This window comes from Culex pipiens, chromosome 2, assembly GCF_016801865.2.
Source record: "Culex pipiens pallens isolate TS chromosome 2, TS_CPP_V2, whole genome shotgun sequence".
NCBI lineage: Eukaryota > Metazoa > Arthropoda > Insecta > Diptera > Culicidae > Culex > Culex pipiens.
Window position 1 is genome coordinate 83570219 of NC_068938.1, and position 16494 is coordinate 83586712.

The following is a 16494-nucleotide window of genomic DNA, read 5'->3' on the forward strand; positions in this document are numbered from 1 at the left end:
ATAAGCCAAATTTTCAGTTTTTGCTTTTTGGGTTTTTTCAATACTTCTGTCTCAAGGCGGCTTCAAAAACACCCAAAAAGCTAAAACTGGACATTTGGTTTATTGGACCTTTTCAAAAAAAAAAAACTCACAAATGTTTTTGAAAATGACATGTATAAAAATCAATAGAATTTTAATGCGAATCCATTTTTAAAATACTTAACTGCCGTTCTAAGCATAATTGTCCCATGTCATTTTTTGACGATTTTGACCTTTTGACATTTTTAAGTTTAGTTTGTCGTATTCTTTTCGAAAAAAACCATAAAATCTAGTACTTTGTTCGGAAACTCATCAAAAACAACACCAAGTCTGTTTGTCCCATCGTTACAATTCTACGCATAATTGTCTCACCAAGTATTTTCTTTCACGAAATCATTAGTTATACAAAGCATTGAGTCTTGTTTACATACTGTATAGCAATAGAATCATAAATAAGAGTGATAAACTACTAACTGGGGCGATTGGGGAAACATAGGACGAATAAGAACCCACGGGACAATTATGCGTAGAAACACAGAAATCAATCGAAAAATTTCAATCGCGTTTTTCTCAGTTGCACTTTTTTGAACATGGGACAATTATGCGTAGAACGGCAGTTAACACCGTGCTAAAAAGTTCATTATAGCACATATTTTATAGCTAAAAAGTTCATTGTTTTAGCACTTGAATCAAAATGTAACGGGTTATTCTCCACCAACTCACACGAAATTGGACAAAAGTTGTCCCGACTCCTCTTCGATTGGCGTGAAACTTTGTCCTAAGGGGTAATATTTATCCCTGACACCCCCCGCAAGAAACCACGTGGTTTATGGATGGTCCCTTAGGTTTTATTCGACATTAATAAATTATTTGATAAAACAAGCTAAAAACAAGAAAATCTTAACATAGGCCCTTAACATTGGAATAATTTCAGCCAAAATTGAAAGAATGCTAATTTTGGAGAAAATATTATGCGAATTATTTTCTACCTTCTGATTAAAATGATAAAGGAGATGCATGCTAAATTTAATCGGTCAAGAGGAGTTTTTTTTTTCAAAATATCGTAGGCTATTTATTATATTTTGGTGAAATTTTACAAGTGAATATAATAAAAATTTCAATGAAAAGTTTTTTTTTAATTTTGTTTAGAAGATCATTCACTTTTAGATTTTCATAGAAATTTTAGAAACTGAAAAATATGAGTTAGAAAACTTTTAAGTGGTGTTCAATTATAGTCATCGATGCTATATAGAGTCTTTCTATACTATCGATGCCCATGAGCTCTCCCAGCAAGCTTAGTACAAAAGAACACACCGTCATCGATATTTTGATGAGAAAGTTGCAGTAGATCCCCAACGAAATTCGACGATGTAACTATCAAGATGTTGGAAAATAGCCCCTCTTTAACCTGCAATTTTTTATTCTAAGGTACAGTCACCCCTCATATTCGGAACGGTTTACAGATCTGCCAATGTTCAACAAATCATAGAAAATCGATATTTGAACATAATGATTTGCTTTTTCCATCATGTGAAAGCTTTTCTTGCGATCTTTCGATTGATGTATAGACTTGCTGTACATTTTTACGTTTTATGTCAAGTTTTTAAAGAACAACATTGACCCTTGAAATCCACAATTTCGGAACACTTTTTTCTTACGATGTAAACAAACTTTTTTTCTCTCCAGGAGTACATATTTTTTACAAAAAAATATTTCACACTCTGAGACCAATAAAACTTAAGCTTAGTGATGTTTTAAACATGTTCTGATAACTTTTTTTTGTGAAAATATCAATTAAATTCAGTTGTTCCACAATTGTGGGAGGCACAATAACATCCCACAGTTATGGAACAGGCAATTTGGAGGCAGTGCTTTGCTGCTCTGGATAAAATAGTCTTGTTCAAAAAGTACTATTTTTACTAGTGAAATAGCAAGAGAATGTCCAAATAAGGGTCTTAAAAATAGCAGGGACGACAGAAAAGTTGCATTTTGCATCCTATTGACGAATTACCACAAAAGTGCTAAAAAAAAACACACCTTGGTAAAATTTTGGGATTATTTCGTTCGTTTGCTCTTTTTAGGTAATCGGCTCTTTTAGTGGTTCGCTCTTTTTCTGCCCACCTCTACACCCGAAATTCCGAGTCGAGAGAAATTTATTGAGGGCTCAGTGCCAAAATCGAGAGAATAATGCTACCAACTCACACCACCATAACAAATGAGTTCATTCGTCAATTGAAACTATAAATCTCCAACAAGTGGCATACATCGACATCTGACCACTCTTTATTCATCAAGCTGTGGTGGCCGAGGCAGTTAAGTCATTGGGTTAGTATGTCAAAGTTCTCTGGTTCGATTCTCGTAACTTTTGGTATTTTGTTTTGAAGGATGATTTTTTTTGCAAATGAACCTCGAGGGAATTATTCTTCCGCCCATCTCGAGCTGTGTTCTCTGTGTCCGTAAATGGTATCACTATTCTCTCATCGCGAGGCCATTATTTTCTCGGACTAGCGCTGCCCAGCTTTGGGTGTAGTCGTGGGTGACCTTGAAAGGCCATGCACAACGCGACCAACTTTTTCAATTTTTTTTGTAGAATCGCATTAATTTGGAATGGTTACAAGAAGAGTGCATTCAATGTCCTATAAAATGTGCCAAGATTTTTTTTACAGTTGAGTAACGAAAAATGGCAACATTTTTGGAACTATTTTTGTATTTCTTTCGATGAAAAATACGTTTTTTTTAATTCTGAGTACGCCATCAAATCGGGCGTTTAATTTTATGTTAAAGTCCCTTTGACATCAATTTTCAAAATGAAGCTTGAATTCGTGACCAGGGACAGAAGTTACCCCTTAGAACAATGTTTCATGCATGAAGAGGGGTCGGAGCAACTGCTGTGTGAGTTGGCGGAGAATTACCCATACAGTATTTTAATGATATGTATATTTTGAACATAAAACAAAACAAAAAAATCTTTGGACTTTATTAAAATTTAACAAGCAGTAAATGTTGTAACAATATTTTAATTTTGATGTAGCTCAGGTTAAGGTAAGTTGAACCAAACAGAACAATCAACTATTTGCATATTCATATAATTCCATCGATTAACATGAAAGTTAAACATTTGTTGAACCATTTAATAACATAATATTTCCATCAACCCTCCAGCAGTTTAAGTATTGTCGCATATATGCGAACCCCCGGTATCGCAAGCGTTCAGAGATTTATAATTGAATTGTTGCTATCAGATTAAATCGAGTCGAACCGCCGTCAACCATCGTTATCAACACAATTTCCCCACATCGTATCATCATCACCCCCATCATCATCTCTCTTCATCATCTACATCATCGCCCCTCGTGAGTGGTCACCACCAGCAAGGATTGTAATTATCACTGATCATCCATTTCCATCACCACTCCATTCAAGCATCAATTAAGTATTAAATTTGAAGCTTATTTTACGTTGTTTTGAGTTTGTCCACCTTCCAAACAGTTTGGCTTGTAATTTTCCTTCTCTTACACTGTATTTTTACACTTTTGTATGATTTTTTGTTATAATTAAATAAATAAACAAAAAAAAACTTTCAAACTCACCTAGCCGGGATGATCGATCGGAGCCATGCTAAGCAAAAAACAAAATCTCGCGAAAATATTCATTGATTCGTGATTGGTTGATTCGTACCATCGTTTATTTTCGCCAACTGTTTCTTACTTTTTGTTCACTCCAACAGGACAGTTCACTAGGAAATCACATTTTGTATTATTAGATTTATTGTTGATGCACGGAGAAAAAATAGTTCCCAAAATTGAGAACATGCGTTCATGAAAATGGGAAACACGAACAAAGTTTTCAAATTGCATGGTACGTTTTTCTCCGTGTGGGCAGACAAATTTTAAAAGCAGAAAGAAATAATATTTTAAAATCTGCCTCTTAAGATTATCTTTAAACTATTAAATAGTATCCGGTATCATTAATTACTTCATTACCAAATTACTTACAATAAAAAATATTTACTCCACAAATGAATGGGAAACGTTCTTGAAACAAATGTCATATAAAAAAATACTTGAAACGTAGTTAACATTAAATTTAAATAATTTGAATATTTGTCTAGGAATAAATTATTACCAAATATAAAAAAATATTTGTAAAGATTAAGCCCATGGAGTCTGGCCGAAGAAAAAGAGAAGTGCATTAGAAGTCACTGAATTGCGAAAGAAGCAATAATTTATCAATAAAGTATCATTGTTATCCGAGCATTCGTTGGAGAAGGTTGTCTGATTCAACATGACTCGTCGCGTCCCGGCGCAAAACGCCGGCAATATCGCCCTACCTGCGGCTCAAGCAGGCAAAAAAGTGGGAATTTCCAAAAGGAAGGTTGAGGCCTCAACTGATGGCCAAAAACCGGGGATTTCCAAAAGGAAGGTGCTTTTGGAAGTGACATCGAACAGCAAAAAGACGAAAAAGAGCGACGGTACTGTACCGATGGACGAGGAGGAGGAGAACTCTTCGTCGCACGAGGAGCAGCTTTTGAAGAACAACAAGTTCGCTGGACTGCCTGACGAGGACCAGGTAGCGAAAGCAAAGGAGAATGAAGTGAAACAGCGAAAGGAGAAACTGCCTCCTTTTTATGTACGGCAATCAGCAGCAACGATCGACTTTCGAGCGGGGCTAGTTGAACTCATCAAGTCTGGGAAAGTCCAAGGCAACATTCGTCTGTGTCAGGACGGATTTAAGGTGCTGGTGCAATCCAGGCAGCACTATCAACTGGTCAAGGAATACTTGACCGAAAACGAGGCGGAGTACTTTACCCATGATGTCGCCATGGATAAGCCGTACAAAATCGTCGTCAGAGGTCTGTACGACATGCCAGTGGAGGAATTAGCTGCCGAGCTAAAAGTTTTGAAACTGGATGTGTTGGCCGTGCACAAAATGAGCCGACGCAACAAAGACATCAAGTACCGTGACCAGCTCTACCTGCTGCATTTGGCTAAGGGATCGACGACGCTTCCTGAGCTGAAGGCAATTCGAGCGGTTTTCAACATTATCGTGTCGTGGGAGCGATACCGACCAGTGCACCGTGACGTCACACAATGCTTCAACTGCCTGGGTTTCGGGCACGGAGGTAAGAACTGCCACCTGAAGCGTCGTTGCGCCAAATGTGGTACCGATGCGCACATCACATCCCAGTGCATCCAAGATTCGCTGGTAAAGTGCCTCAACTGCAACGGTGAGCACTCGTCAACCGACCGAAAGTGCCCCAAGAGAGCTGAGTTCGTGAAAATTCGGCAGCAAGCATCGACGAAGAATCAGCCTCAGCGTCGTAGAACTCCTCCAGCCCTGGTGGAGCAAAACTTTCCACCTCTTCAACCGCGACGCCAGGTCCCGAACTTGGCACCGTTGCCGTTGGATCCCAGGAAGAGAGCTGAGATGAATCAACCGCGGCCGGGTTCCAGCCAGGAGCCGAGACCGTCACCACCGGGCTTCAGCCAGGAGCCAAGACCAACCCAAGAACCAGCAGTTGAGGAAAATGGTAATGATCTTTATACCTCAACCGAACTCCTCAATATTTTCAAACAGATGTCCGCTGCACTGCGTGGATGCAAAACCAAGACCCAGCAGATTGAAGTGCTGACCTCGTTCGTCATCCAGTATGGATCGTAGGTCCCTCAAGCTGCTGAATTGGAACGCTTGCTCCATTAGGAGGAAGAACTTAGAGCTGGTGGATTTTCTTCGCGAGAAGGAGATCGACGTAGCTGCCATCACGGAAACTCATCTGAAGCCCGGTGAAAAAGTTTATCTGCAAAACTACAAGATTGCGACGCAGCTCGACAGGACCACGTCTGGAGGAGGAGGTGTGCTTGTCGCTGTTCATCGTGATCTCAAGCCACGCCGGCTGCCACACTTCAAGCTGGACATCATCGAGGCCGTTGGGGTGGAAATTCCCACTTCGGTTGGCCCAGTACTCTTCATTGCTGCATACTGCCCACGTCAGGTGAATTCCAGAGATGGTTCAGCAGCAAAACTGAAGAGCGATATCCAGAAGCTGACACGGCGGAGCGCAAAGTACATCATCGCTGGTGACCTCAACGCGAAGCATGAAGTTTGGGGCAACAGCAGGAGGAATCGGAACGGAGTGATTCTGCACAACGATCTGCAAAACGGATACTACAACGTTGTGAGTCCAGATCGTCCAACGAGGGTGGCTCGGTCTGGAAATCACTCAATCATCGACTTCTTCATTACCAATATGGCTGAGAACGTGGCTCATCCTGAGGTGTTTGAAGAGCTGAGTTCTGATCACTATCCGGTGGTTGTGGAGGTTGGAGCTTCCGTTACTCCGCAGCGGCAACCAACCCGGAAAGATTACCACAACGTTGACTGGCAGCAGTTTCAGCAAGTGGTCGACAGCAACATCGACTATGATCAACACCCGGAAACTTCTGCCGATATTGATCGTTCGCTGGAGGTGATCCAGCAGGCTATCAACCAAGCAGAGGCTGCCAACGTTCGGGAGGTTCCTGTTAATTTTAAGGTAACTGATATTGACGTAGATACTAAACACTTGATTAGACTTAGGAATGTTTATAGGAGACAATATCAACGGACTGGGGACTATGACAAAAAGATTTCAGTGAACAATTTGAATAAAATCATACAAGACCGACTTGACAATATCAGAAATCAAGAATTTTCAAAACATGTAAGCCAGCTTGGGAATTATTCAAAACCATTTTGGAAACTTTCTAAAGTTCTTAAAAACAAACCAAAGCCTATTCCTCCTCTTATTGTTGAGGATTCTCCCTTGATTACATCCGAGGAAAAGGCAAATGCACTTGGGCTTCATTTTGTTAGTTCTCATAATCTTGGCGCTTCCATGACCAGCCGTAAAGAAACATCAGTTGCCAATAGTATTTCAACAATTAATAACTCTACCTTTGAATTTCCTGCAGATTCCCATGTTTCTGGTGAGGAAGTCAAAGTTGCAGTAAAACAAATGAAAAATATGAAAGCTCCTGGCTTTGATAACATTTTTAATCTAGTGTTGAAAAAACAGAGTGATCAGTTCTTTCAACATCTAGCCAATATTTTCAATAAATGTTTGCAACTTGGTTACTTCCCCACCAATTGGAAACTGGGCAAAGTCATACCAATTTTGAAGCCTCAAAAAGATCCAACATCGCCAACAAGTTATCGTCCCATTAGTCTTTTGAGTAGTTTGTCCAAACTCTTTGAGAAGGTCATCTATTCAAGGCTTTTGGATTTTACCAACGATAATAATATAATTTTGAATGAGCAGTTTGGCTTCCGAAAGGGGCATAATACTGCTCATCAGCTTACGAGAGTAACTAAAATCATCAAGCAGAACAAGCTTGAGTCTAAATCAACTGCTATGGCTTTGTTGGATGTTGAGAAGGCTTTTGACAATGTTTGGCATGATGGTTTGATACATAAACTGTATTTGTACGGTTTTCCAATGTATCTTATCAAAATTATCCAGCACTATCTTTCGGAGAGATCGTTCAGGGTTTTTCTGAATGGAATTGCTTCTGGATTATTCAACATTGATGCTGGGGTTCCCCAAGGAAGTATTCTTGGCCCACTTCTGTACAATATTTTTACATCTGATTTGCCTACTCTTCCTGGTAATGGTGTGTTGTCACTTTTTGCTGATGACACTGCCGTTATTTATAAGGGTAAAATAACCAGATATTTAGTTGGCCGTCTTCAGAAGGGTCTTGACGTTCTTTCCGAATACTTTGGCGACTGGAAAATTCGTATAAATGCAGCAAAAACTCAAACCATCATTTTTCCTCTTTCCAAATCGGCCAGATTTGTCCCAAAGGATGATGTTTTGATTAAAATGAATGATGTTTCGATACCCTGGTCAAAGGAAGTTGTCTACTTAGGTCTCATACTTGACTCGAAACTTTTGTTTCGGCAGCATGTAGACAAAATATTGAACAAGTGCAGCATTCTTATCAGGTGCTTGTACCCTTTAATTAACAGAAAATCAAAGCTTTCTTTGAAAAATAAGCTAGCAGTTTACAAACAAATAATTTACCCCGTTATTGAGTATGCAGTACCTGTTTGGGAGTGTTGCGCTAGAACTCATAAATTGAAGCTCCAGCGTGTCCAAAACAAGGTACTCAAAATGGTTTTGAATGTTCCTGGCTGGACAAGATCAAGTGAGGTTCATGAATTAGCAGAAGTAAAAATGTTGGATCAGAAGATTCAAGAAAAATGTTTGAAATTCAGGGAAAAATGTGCTATTTCTGAATACCCCTTGATTCAAGGATTGGTTTAGTTTATTGTAAGTTTAAGTTAGTTTTAGGTTAGGGTAATGTTTTCTTAACATTTTTTTTTTCCTCATTGTACCTAGTGTTACAAAAATGATAAATCATATACTTTTAAAGTTATGAAAATGAACAGTGTTTAAATCACGAAAAGCAAATTAAAGCTGAAGAGCCACAGCTGACCACTTATTATGTAAACCAAATGTAATTATTATAAGAAAGATTCAATAAAGTATATTTAATTCAAAAAAAAAAAAAAAAAAAAAATCAATAAAGTAAAATTCTGATATTTAAAATTAAGATGATTGTGATTAAATACTCAATAATACCAATCAACAAAATTTCTGTGCAAACTTTTTTATGTGAATGAATGTATGGTGGTTATGGTGACAAGAAAAAAAAATAGAATTTTGGAAAATCGTAAGAAATACCCCCTGGTCCGATTCCTTAGGTATCAATAGGTAACTGTGAAAATTTTGAGCCAAATCGGATAAGGGTCGCTTTTTATCTTTGAAGTTTGTATGGGAAAATTAAAAAAATGTATAAGAAAAAGCAAATATTTAAAATTTCGCCAAAAAGTTGCGTTAAATGTGTTGTCAAGTTTAAAATTCTTTTGTAAAATTGTATGGCAAACAGCTTTATCCAAGACCGCAAAACGATCCGAGTTAACCCAGACGAGTTGTTAACGATTTAAAGAAGACGTGTTTGTATGAAAAGATTTATTCCGCCCACTTCGACGATTAAAATCGACCCATAACCCTTAACCGATTTCACTCAAAATTTTCATGGTTACATATTTTTGCCCAAGGAATCGAATCAGGGGGTATCTCTGATGTCGTTTTTTTATTGACACCTTAATGTATATGGCAAAAAAAATCTGAATAAATATAGATTTAAAAAATCGTTTTTAAATATATCTTTTTCGAAATTTGCAAACATATTGTATGCAACCCGTAGCGAAACAAGATTTATTTTTGCAGTTTGTTGCATAAACAACTATTTTGACGTTTGCCAACACCAGATTCCAATCAGATCGTACGTAATTTTTTAAGTTGTTTGTTTAGATTTTTTTTCAGTTTTCAGGCCTACTTTTCAAAATTTGGATGCAAAAAGTGTAACATATAACAAGTAACTATCTTTGGATAGTCAAACCACGAAATTTCATTCTCAATTGATGAGTATGACTTCTAAACTACTCTAAAAATATTTAGAATTTTTAAAACCAAGGTTGCGGAAATATTAAAAAAAAAAATTTTCTAATTAATCAACTTTTATCAACTTTCAATCAAACCAAACAATAGAGAAGTACGAAAATTGTATCAGAACTGAAAATTATTTGGTTAAAATTTGGTTTTTTTTTTTTTTGAAAATTCCAAAAAAGTGTCCACGTGGTTTGTGGATGGTCTCGTACCGATCTACCTAAAAGACTGAAAAAATGTAATAGGTGAAAATCTGCTAGGATCAATAAACATGGAAATTTGTAATAAATAAAAACATGTTGTGACTTCCTAGTGAACTGCTCTACATTCTCGTTTTCTGTCCTAACACCAGTTTCGGTTCGATTTCTTTGATTTTTGGTTCTGTAAAACAAAACTAACGCGCTCCATTTTAGCTCGAACGTTGTGCCATCTATCGGCTACTGGCTTAACTGTCAATTCAAATAATATCAAACAAAGCTGAACAGTATTGCAAAATTTTCAAATTTGTATCAGAGAACAAAACAAAAATCTATTCAATTCACAGTTTGAATGCGAACTGCGCGTTCGCGCGGCGGAATCATATTAATTAAATGTAATCAGTGTATATTTTCTACCAAATCCAGAGAAAATATAAAAATCGACAAATTATCCGACTAGCTCATTTGCGAACCATCATCCCATCAAAGACACGCACCTCGCTTTATTCAGCTACAGCTATTAACCGTACTAATGGTGTCGAGGCAGCACCAACATTTTCACCGCATGCTAAAAACCATACTACAACAACTAACTACAACATCAACAACGTCAACAACAACAACAACAACAACAACGTCAACAACAATCAAGAGTTCGACAAGCTGAACGGAAACGGAGCCGGAAGTGGCGGTGGTGGTGGTGGAGGCGGAGGTTGCGTTGTCAGCGGAGCAGCAACATCGGACAACGGAAATCTGCCGGTGAGTGCGACGACCGGGGCCGCCATCCGGATAACCGAGAATCCGCTGCCCGAGAACGTGGCGTGCTAGAAACGATACATATCGGGTCCGGACGACGACGACGGGGGTCACGCCGGCCGTGTTGTTGTCCGCCGGAAGAAGAAACAATGTAACGAGGAAGAAGACGAGGAGGTGTGGACGAACCGTCGCTATCGGGTAGAGAAAGTGCTGTTGAATGCTATATTTTCGATACAAATTTAAGAGTGAAGAGAAAGGAAATTCTAGAAGAGATCATGCTAACTGAAAAAATAAAGTTCAAGGCAAGCTACGAACATTCAACCAGCCTAATCGAATTCATCGTGAGCGCTAGTATGATGTTGACGCTAGTCGACGCTAGAGCGCGCGTCGTCGTGCACAGGAAAATTGAGCTACTTGTAGTCGAATGGTGGAGCCACGTGGTTGTGGTGGCTCGTAGCATGCTTTGAACTGTGTTTCATCAAATCGCAGCAATAAAAAGGAACTGGAAGCTGCTTATTTTTCCCCTATTTGACTGTAGAATGACGGTAAAGTGACTGGCAAAGAATTGGAAACAGTTGTTTGATTACGTTTGTTTCAAAACAATTAACACAACTGTATGATTTTTGGAGTCTATTAACTTTTAATTTAATAAACACTTTCATTTCAGAATGTACTCCAATATTTATTTAAACAAAATACTGTAAATCCATGTGGAAATAATTGAACAGTTCTTGTGTTAATATTTTCTTTAACGGTACACATCAACCAGAGCTTTTGCACCCAAATTTTTGTTACAGACATTTTAGTATCTTCAAAACTACGGGAACTATCGTTATAATGTTTTTTCGTCCCCCAAATTACTGTCTTCAAAGTTATTTACAACAAAGTTTGACTTTTTTTACAATCAAATTCTTGCAAGATTAGGTCCGTAAGATTGACAAATTTGGAATAAAAAGACATCAACTTCCTTGGTTGTTGTGCACCCTTAAGCAACAGCTTTGGAAATTTTGACGTTTTCATTTACAATTATTGATTGATGAAAAATCTTGGAGATGCAATAATACAGAAAATTTAATTTAATCAAATCAGATTTGACAATTTTTACTAAGACTTTTTGAAATAGTTGTTTATGAAACATTCAACAGTAAAATAGGAAAAAATACCCTATTTTGGACCCAAGCAGCAGAACTCTAGATTAATTTTTCAAATGGTCCTATCTGCATAGGAAACCCATGACGGATAGATTGCTTTGAAAATTTAATCTAGAATTACTGTGATTTCATCATTTTCTGAAATTTTTTAGTGATTGTTCGTACACGCAAAATGCGACACTCGTTACGGTATGAAGAAAGCCAAATATTGTAAATCTAAAACACTCATGGAAGATTTATACGTGATGAATTTATATAGAAAACACATTTTTTCTGAAAATCGACATTTTCACCGATACAAGATTTTGGGTGAAAAGCAAGTTCTTACGTTCAAATCTCCCATGGATATTTTCGATTTATTATATTTTGCTTCTGTCATACCGTGCCGTTAGACGGTGCGTCAAATGACATATCTGGAGTTTCAATAAACCAAATTTTTCTTTTTTTGCTATTTGGGTGTTTTTAATACACCCTGATCAAGGCGGTTTCAAAAACACTCAAAAAATAAAAAAGTGGAAATTTGGATTATTGGACCTTCTTTAAAAAACACCAGATGTATAGATTACTCTTTCGGAACAACCAATGCGCCATGTGTACATTGGACCTTTTGAAAGAATGAGCTAAATACAGTAGTTGTTCGGTAGCTTGGCGTTGTTTAACCGGGCTGCTTTTTAACTGAGCGCTCGATAACAATAGCAGACAAAAGTAAAAACACTAAACAAACCGAATTGGCATTCATAAGCTAAACCACATGCGACACCTAGTGTTGAGTAGCAGAACAGAGCGAAGAATGTCGATTGAAATTTCCGCCCTTTGAGGTTATGTATGCGAATTCTGATTTGTTAAATTCCAGCGTTCAAAACAACTTTTGAGCAAAAATTCGAACTGGTACTTTGTTAACTTTTGATGCTCTATCATTTTAAACAATATTATTTTTTCAAAAAAAAAATATTTTTTTCAATTTTTTTTATTGCGTTAATTTATAGAGGGCAAAAAGTTTACACTCGTACTACTTGAATTTTTTCTCAAAAGTTGTTCTAAGAGCTGTAAATTCAATTTTTAGTTTGCATTCCTATGTAACCGAACAGCGAAAATTTGAATCGTCATTCTTCGATGCATTGCGCCATCTGTCGGAATTTTTGAGCTTTTAATCGCGAATTGACCGAGGGGTTAATGGATGTCAAAAGCTTGTTCAATAATAAAAAAACACTTTTTTCAGACTTTTATTTATTTTCAAGTCACAATGAAAGAAATATTAAAAGCAAGCATTGTAAATAAATTTGAGTAACTTTTATTTTTATATTTTATCAGGAAAATATTATGCACCGGTGGTCTGCTCGTTATTTTTCGTTCAGCCCAGTTAGCGAGCAGCATTCGATTACTGAAGCTACGTTCTCAGCCCAGTTACTGAACAAGTACTGTAGACAGCTTTCAAGCCAGAAATTTACCAACACATTCAAGGTATGTTTACATGGCAACTTAGTGTTTGTTTGCATCAGATTTCCTATCTCTTTCTAACTGTTTTTTTTTTTGACTGACTGCTCGATATGGCAGCGAATATATTTCGCCGGGCTTTGACAGCTCGAGTTCAATCATTGTTTGCATCAGGGCACTGTGACGAGAAGTTCGTCATTTTTGTGATAAATTATGTATTTTAACTGGGCTGGGTACTGAAATGTCATTATTAGAGTTTAAGACATTTTTTGAAATATTAATTTGACCCAATTCAACAGACATCGCAGAATTTTTGAAAATATTACCATTTTAAAATTAGTGGTAGAATCAATTATCTCACACGGTGTTAGATTTTGGGTTCTAAATTGAGTAATCGATACTCCACAATAGGTCCAACTTTTTCACCTATTTATCACTGTCATGAGCATAAAATAAGCTACAAAATCAGCCGCAAATGGCATGTTTTGGTTTAACTGTTCTTGAGAACAAGCAAAAATAAGGTGGATCTTTGCATAGTTGGTCCAAAAAAAGGGACATCTACCCTAACTATCAAAAGGATGTTGGAGCATTCAAAACTGACAATTGCGCTTGTTTATTTGTTGGGAAACAGAAGTTACAGAAATTACGATATAAGGCCATCAACAATAACAAAAATCTTTGCACATCTGCACATTGTCGTATCAATGTTTGACCTTGAATAAACTAAAAATAGAACACGCAATGTAAAAAATAACAAACAAGTTTTGTTTGGTTGACCATTCTGTGCATTGTCCCGAAGTTTGGTTAAATTTGGTTGTCGAAGTCCCGAGTCAGAGTTAGTGTCAAACGAATTCTGACCTGAAATCCCTTTGACCAGTTGTCGCACTTACATCAACTTTTAGGGTGTGTCAAGATAGCAATACAAAATTTAAACTTCTTTCATACGAAGAGTGAAAACAATGCACGGAGATTTTTCGGTTTTTTTTATTGAATATCTCAGGATTGAAATCGAACTTTGGGGATCTGTGAAGATCAAAAGGTGAGGCACTGAGAGCTGCACAAAATGGCGTTCTCAACTCAATTTGGCCAGAAATCGACGTGCGGCAATATACCACTGCAACGATGACATGCTCAATTCGAGGAAAAGCAGATTTTTTGGTTCTCCAGAAACAAGTGCACGCAGAAAAATACTTCAATTTGTCTAGTTTTATCAATGAAAACAATTCTCTCGCCTGCTTTAATTGAACTTTTATTCACGCATACATTTTGTGGTAAATTTTAATTGTTTGACTTTTTTTTGCCAGTCACTTTCCGACTAAAGTATTTGAGTTAAAAAAACGGCAATATTAAAATGTCTTGTACCATAAAAATAGAAAACTCAAGGGCGTGAAAAGCCGATTGACTCTTCTTGCAAAACCAAAAAGCACCAAAGATTGAACGTATGCAAACTTGTAAAGTGGCAAAGTGCAACCAAAGAAGATTGATGGCAGGAAAAATATGACTGAAGGTTTATATCATTACTTTAAAACAAAAAAAATCAAGCAAGAATCTAAAAAGTGTGAAAAGTGGCTAGCATGTCTGATATGCTGACATATTCCAAAGTTGAGAAAAAAAGTTTCAAGTCAAACTTGAGATCATCGTTTGAGCTTTCGACGCCGACGGTTACTGTTTCTGTGAGGAAAGATGCATATCTTTAAAACGAAAATAACTTAACAAACAAAGAAACTAACGGAAAAATAAACAACAACAGTTTAACTTTATTTAACCCAAAAAAAAGTTAGAACAATGCCTACTCGAAGCAAAGCAAAAAATAAAAACAGAAAGTACACCTAGACAACAGCACTTCGATTCAATTTAAATGCAAATTGCTTAAGAACGATCGCGTGCGCGGGAAAAGAGCACTACCAACCTCCACTGACACAAACACTCACTACCACACACCAACACTAGTTAAAGGCCGACAAAATCGTTTGCGGGATGAGGAGACAGATTGTTTAAACAGTTCAATTAAATCAACTACCTTTAATCAAACACACACTCTCACACCCTCTTACAACTAATTCTCACGTAACGATTAACTTACCAGTAACGATTAGCACCTGTTGTTTTGAGGAGTGACACTATGTGATTCACGAAAAAAGAAAAAAGTTCGCGTTAGTGAAGTAAAACTGTTTCAATTATCGATTGTTGCGAGCCCCCTCCCCCCCTCCCCTCTTAGTGAAACCAACTTTTGTGTATCTGACTAAACTGCCATAAAACAAGCATGACGACCAGAAACCGGAAACAATGTGTGCGTAAATCTAATCGAAAATCAATAGCAACTTGTTGTACACTCGACTAGCTTAGTTTTAAAGAATGAAAAAATACCAACTTTTGCCTGTGTTGTTAAGCTTGATTAACCCTAAACTTAAGTTGTAAGAAAAACGCAATAAAATCTAAGTAAAGCAAGCGAGCGGCTTAATAGGTTTCTGCAAACAAACACGAAAACAAACTAAAAACACGAGTAATTTGCATTCAAATCAAATTGTAAAGTGTGTGAACAGTATGGAAGGGAATCGATCGGCAGGATTCAGCGAAAACACGACAAACAAAGAACGAAAAAAAAAAACTGACAGATAAGATCTGGAACAGTGGAACCACAAAAAAGTTGTTGACTAGTTAGTGTTGGGTAAGTTAAATATATATTAAAATTGACTAGAGATGATACTTACAATATAGAGCGAACGCTTGATTGGCTTTCGAAACAAACAAAAAAACCTAAAGTTAGATTAACAAATAATAATAATAAAAAAAACTGAACAGGATAAGGAAACGGTACAGGAAAGCTGAAAGGATGAGAAAATGTGATGAACTTGTTGAACAAGTGTTATTTCTGTAACTATGTTTTAACTTCTTAATTTTTTTAATTTCAAAATTTCTTTTTTTAAATTTCAAGATTTAAATTTACCACATTTAATTAAAATATCGGGGAATTCTGTTGATAATATATACTTCTGTTAATAATATTTACTAATATTAAGTCCTTTTAATTAAAATGATTAATTTAATTTTTGTTCTTAAATACACAACGGAACCTTGATATTTTGCAGACATATTTTAAACAATTAAGATTTGGTTTTTAATTTCAAGCCATTTTTAGCAGTGTAGGAATTGTTACAAAGGTTCATCCTTTGTAACATCACTATTTATTTATTTAGGACCGTCATCAGGGGTGACATTGGGTCTGGGGGGTGAGATTGAGTCATACAAATTGCAGAAATTTGTATGACCCAATCTCATCTCCCAGACCCAATGTCACTTCTGATGACAGTATTAGAGAAATTTGAAAAATCGCGAAAAAAATATTCCAAATATGTATTTGATGTCAAATAAAATTAAAAATAAACTAACTTTCATCTCAATGTCGATTTATTACAATAAAAAAATGTTGAAGAAGATTTTTTCC

The 16494-nt window shown here is 36.7% G+C and overlaps 1 protein-coding gene across 10 annotated transcripts in view; it reads left to right on the forward strand.

Annotated features, from left to right (window-relative positions):
* The window catches only part of LOC120426262 (protein NDRG3), a 166569-nt gene extending 150816 nt beyond the window's left edge, over positions 1–15753 (forward strand). For 8 of the 10 annotated variants that reach the window (XM_052708907.1, XM_052708904.1, XM_052708899.1 and 5 more), the window contains one exon: positions 10256–15753. In XM_052708907.1, the coding sequence (XP_052564867.1) occupies positions 10256–10536 (281 nt within the window). In that variant the 3' untranslated portion in view covers positions 10537–15753. Of the gene's footprint in view, positions 1–10134 lie in introns of all 10 variants that reach the window. The other 2 variants (XM_052708903.1, XM_052708909.1) reach the window with 2 other exon arrangements.
* Positions 15754–16494: the final 741 nt, after the last annotated feature.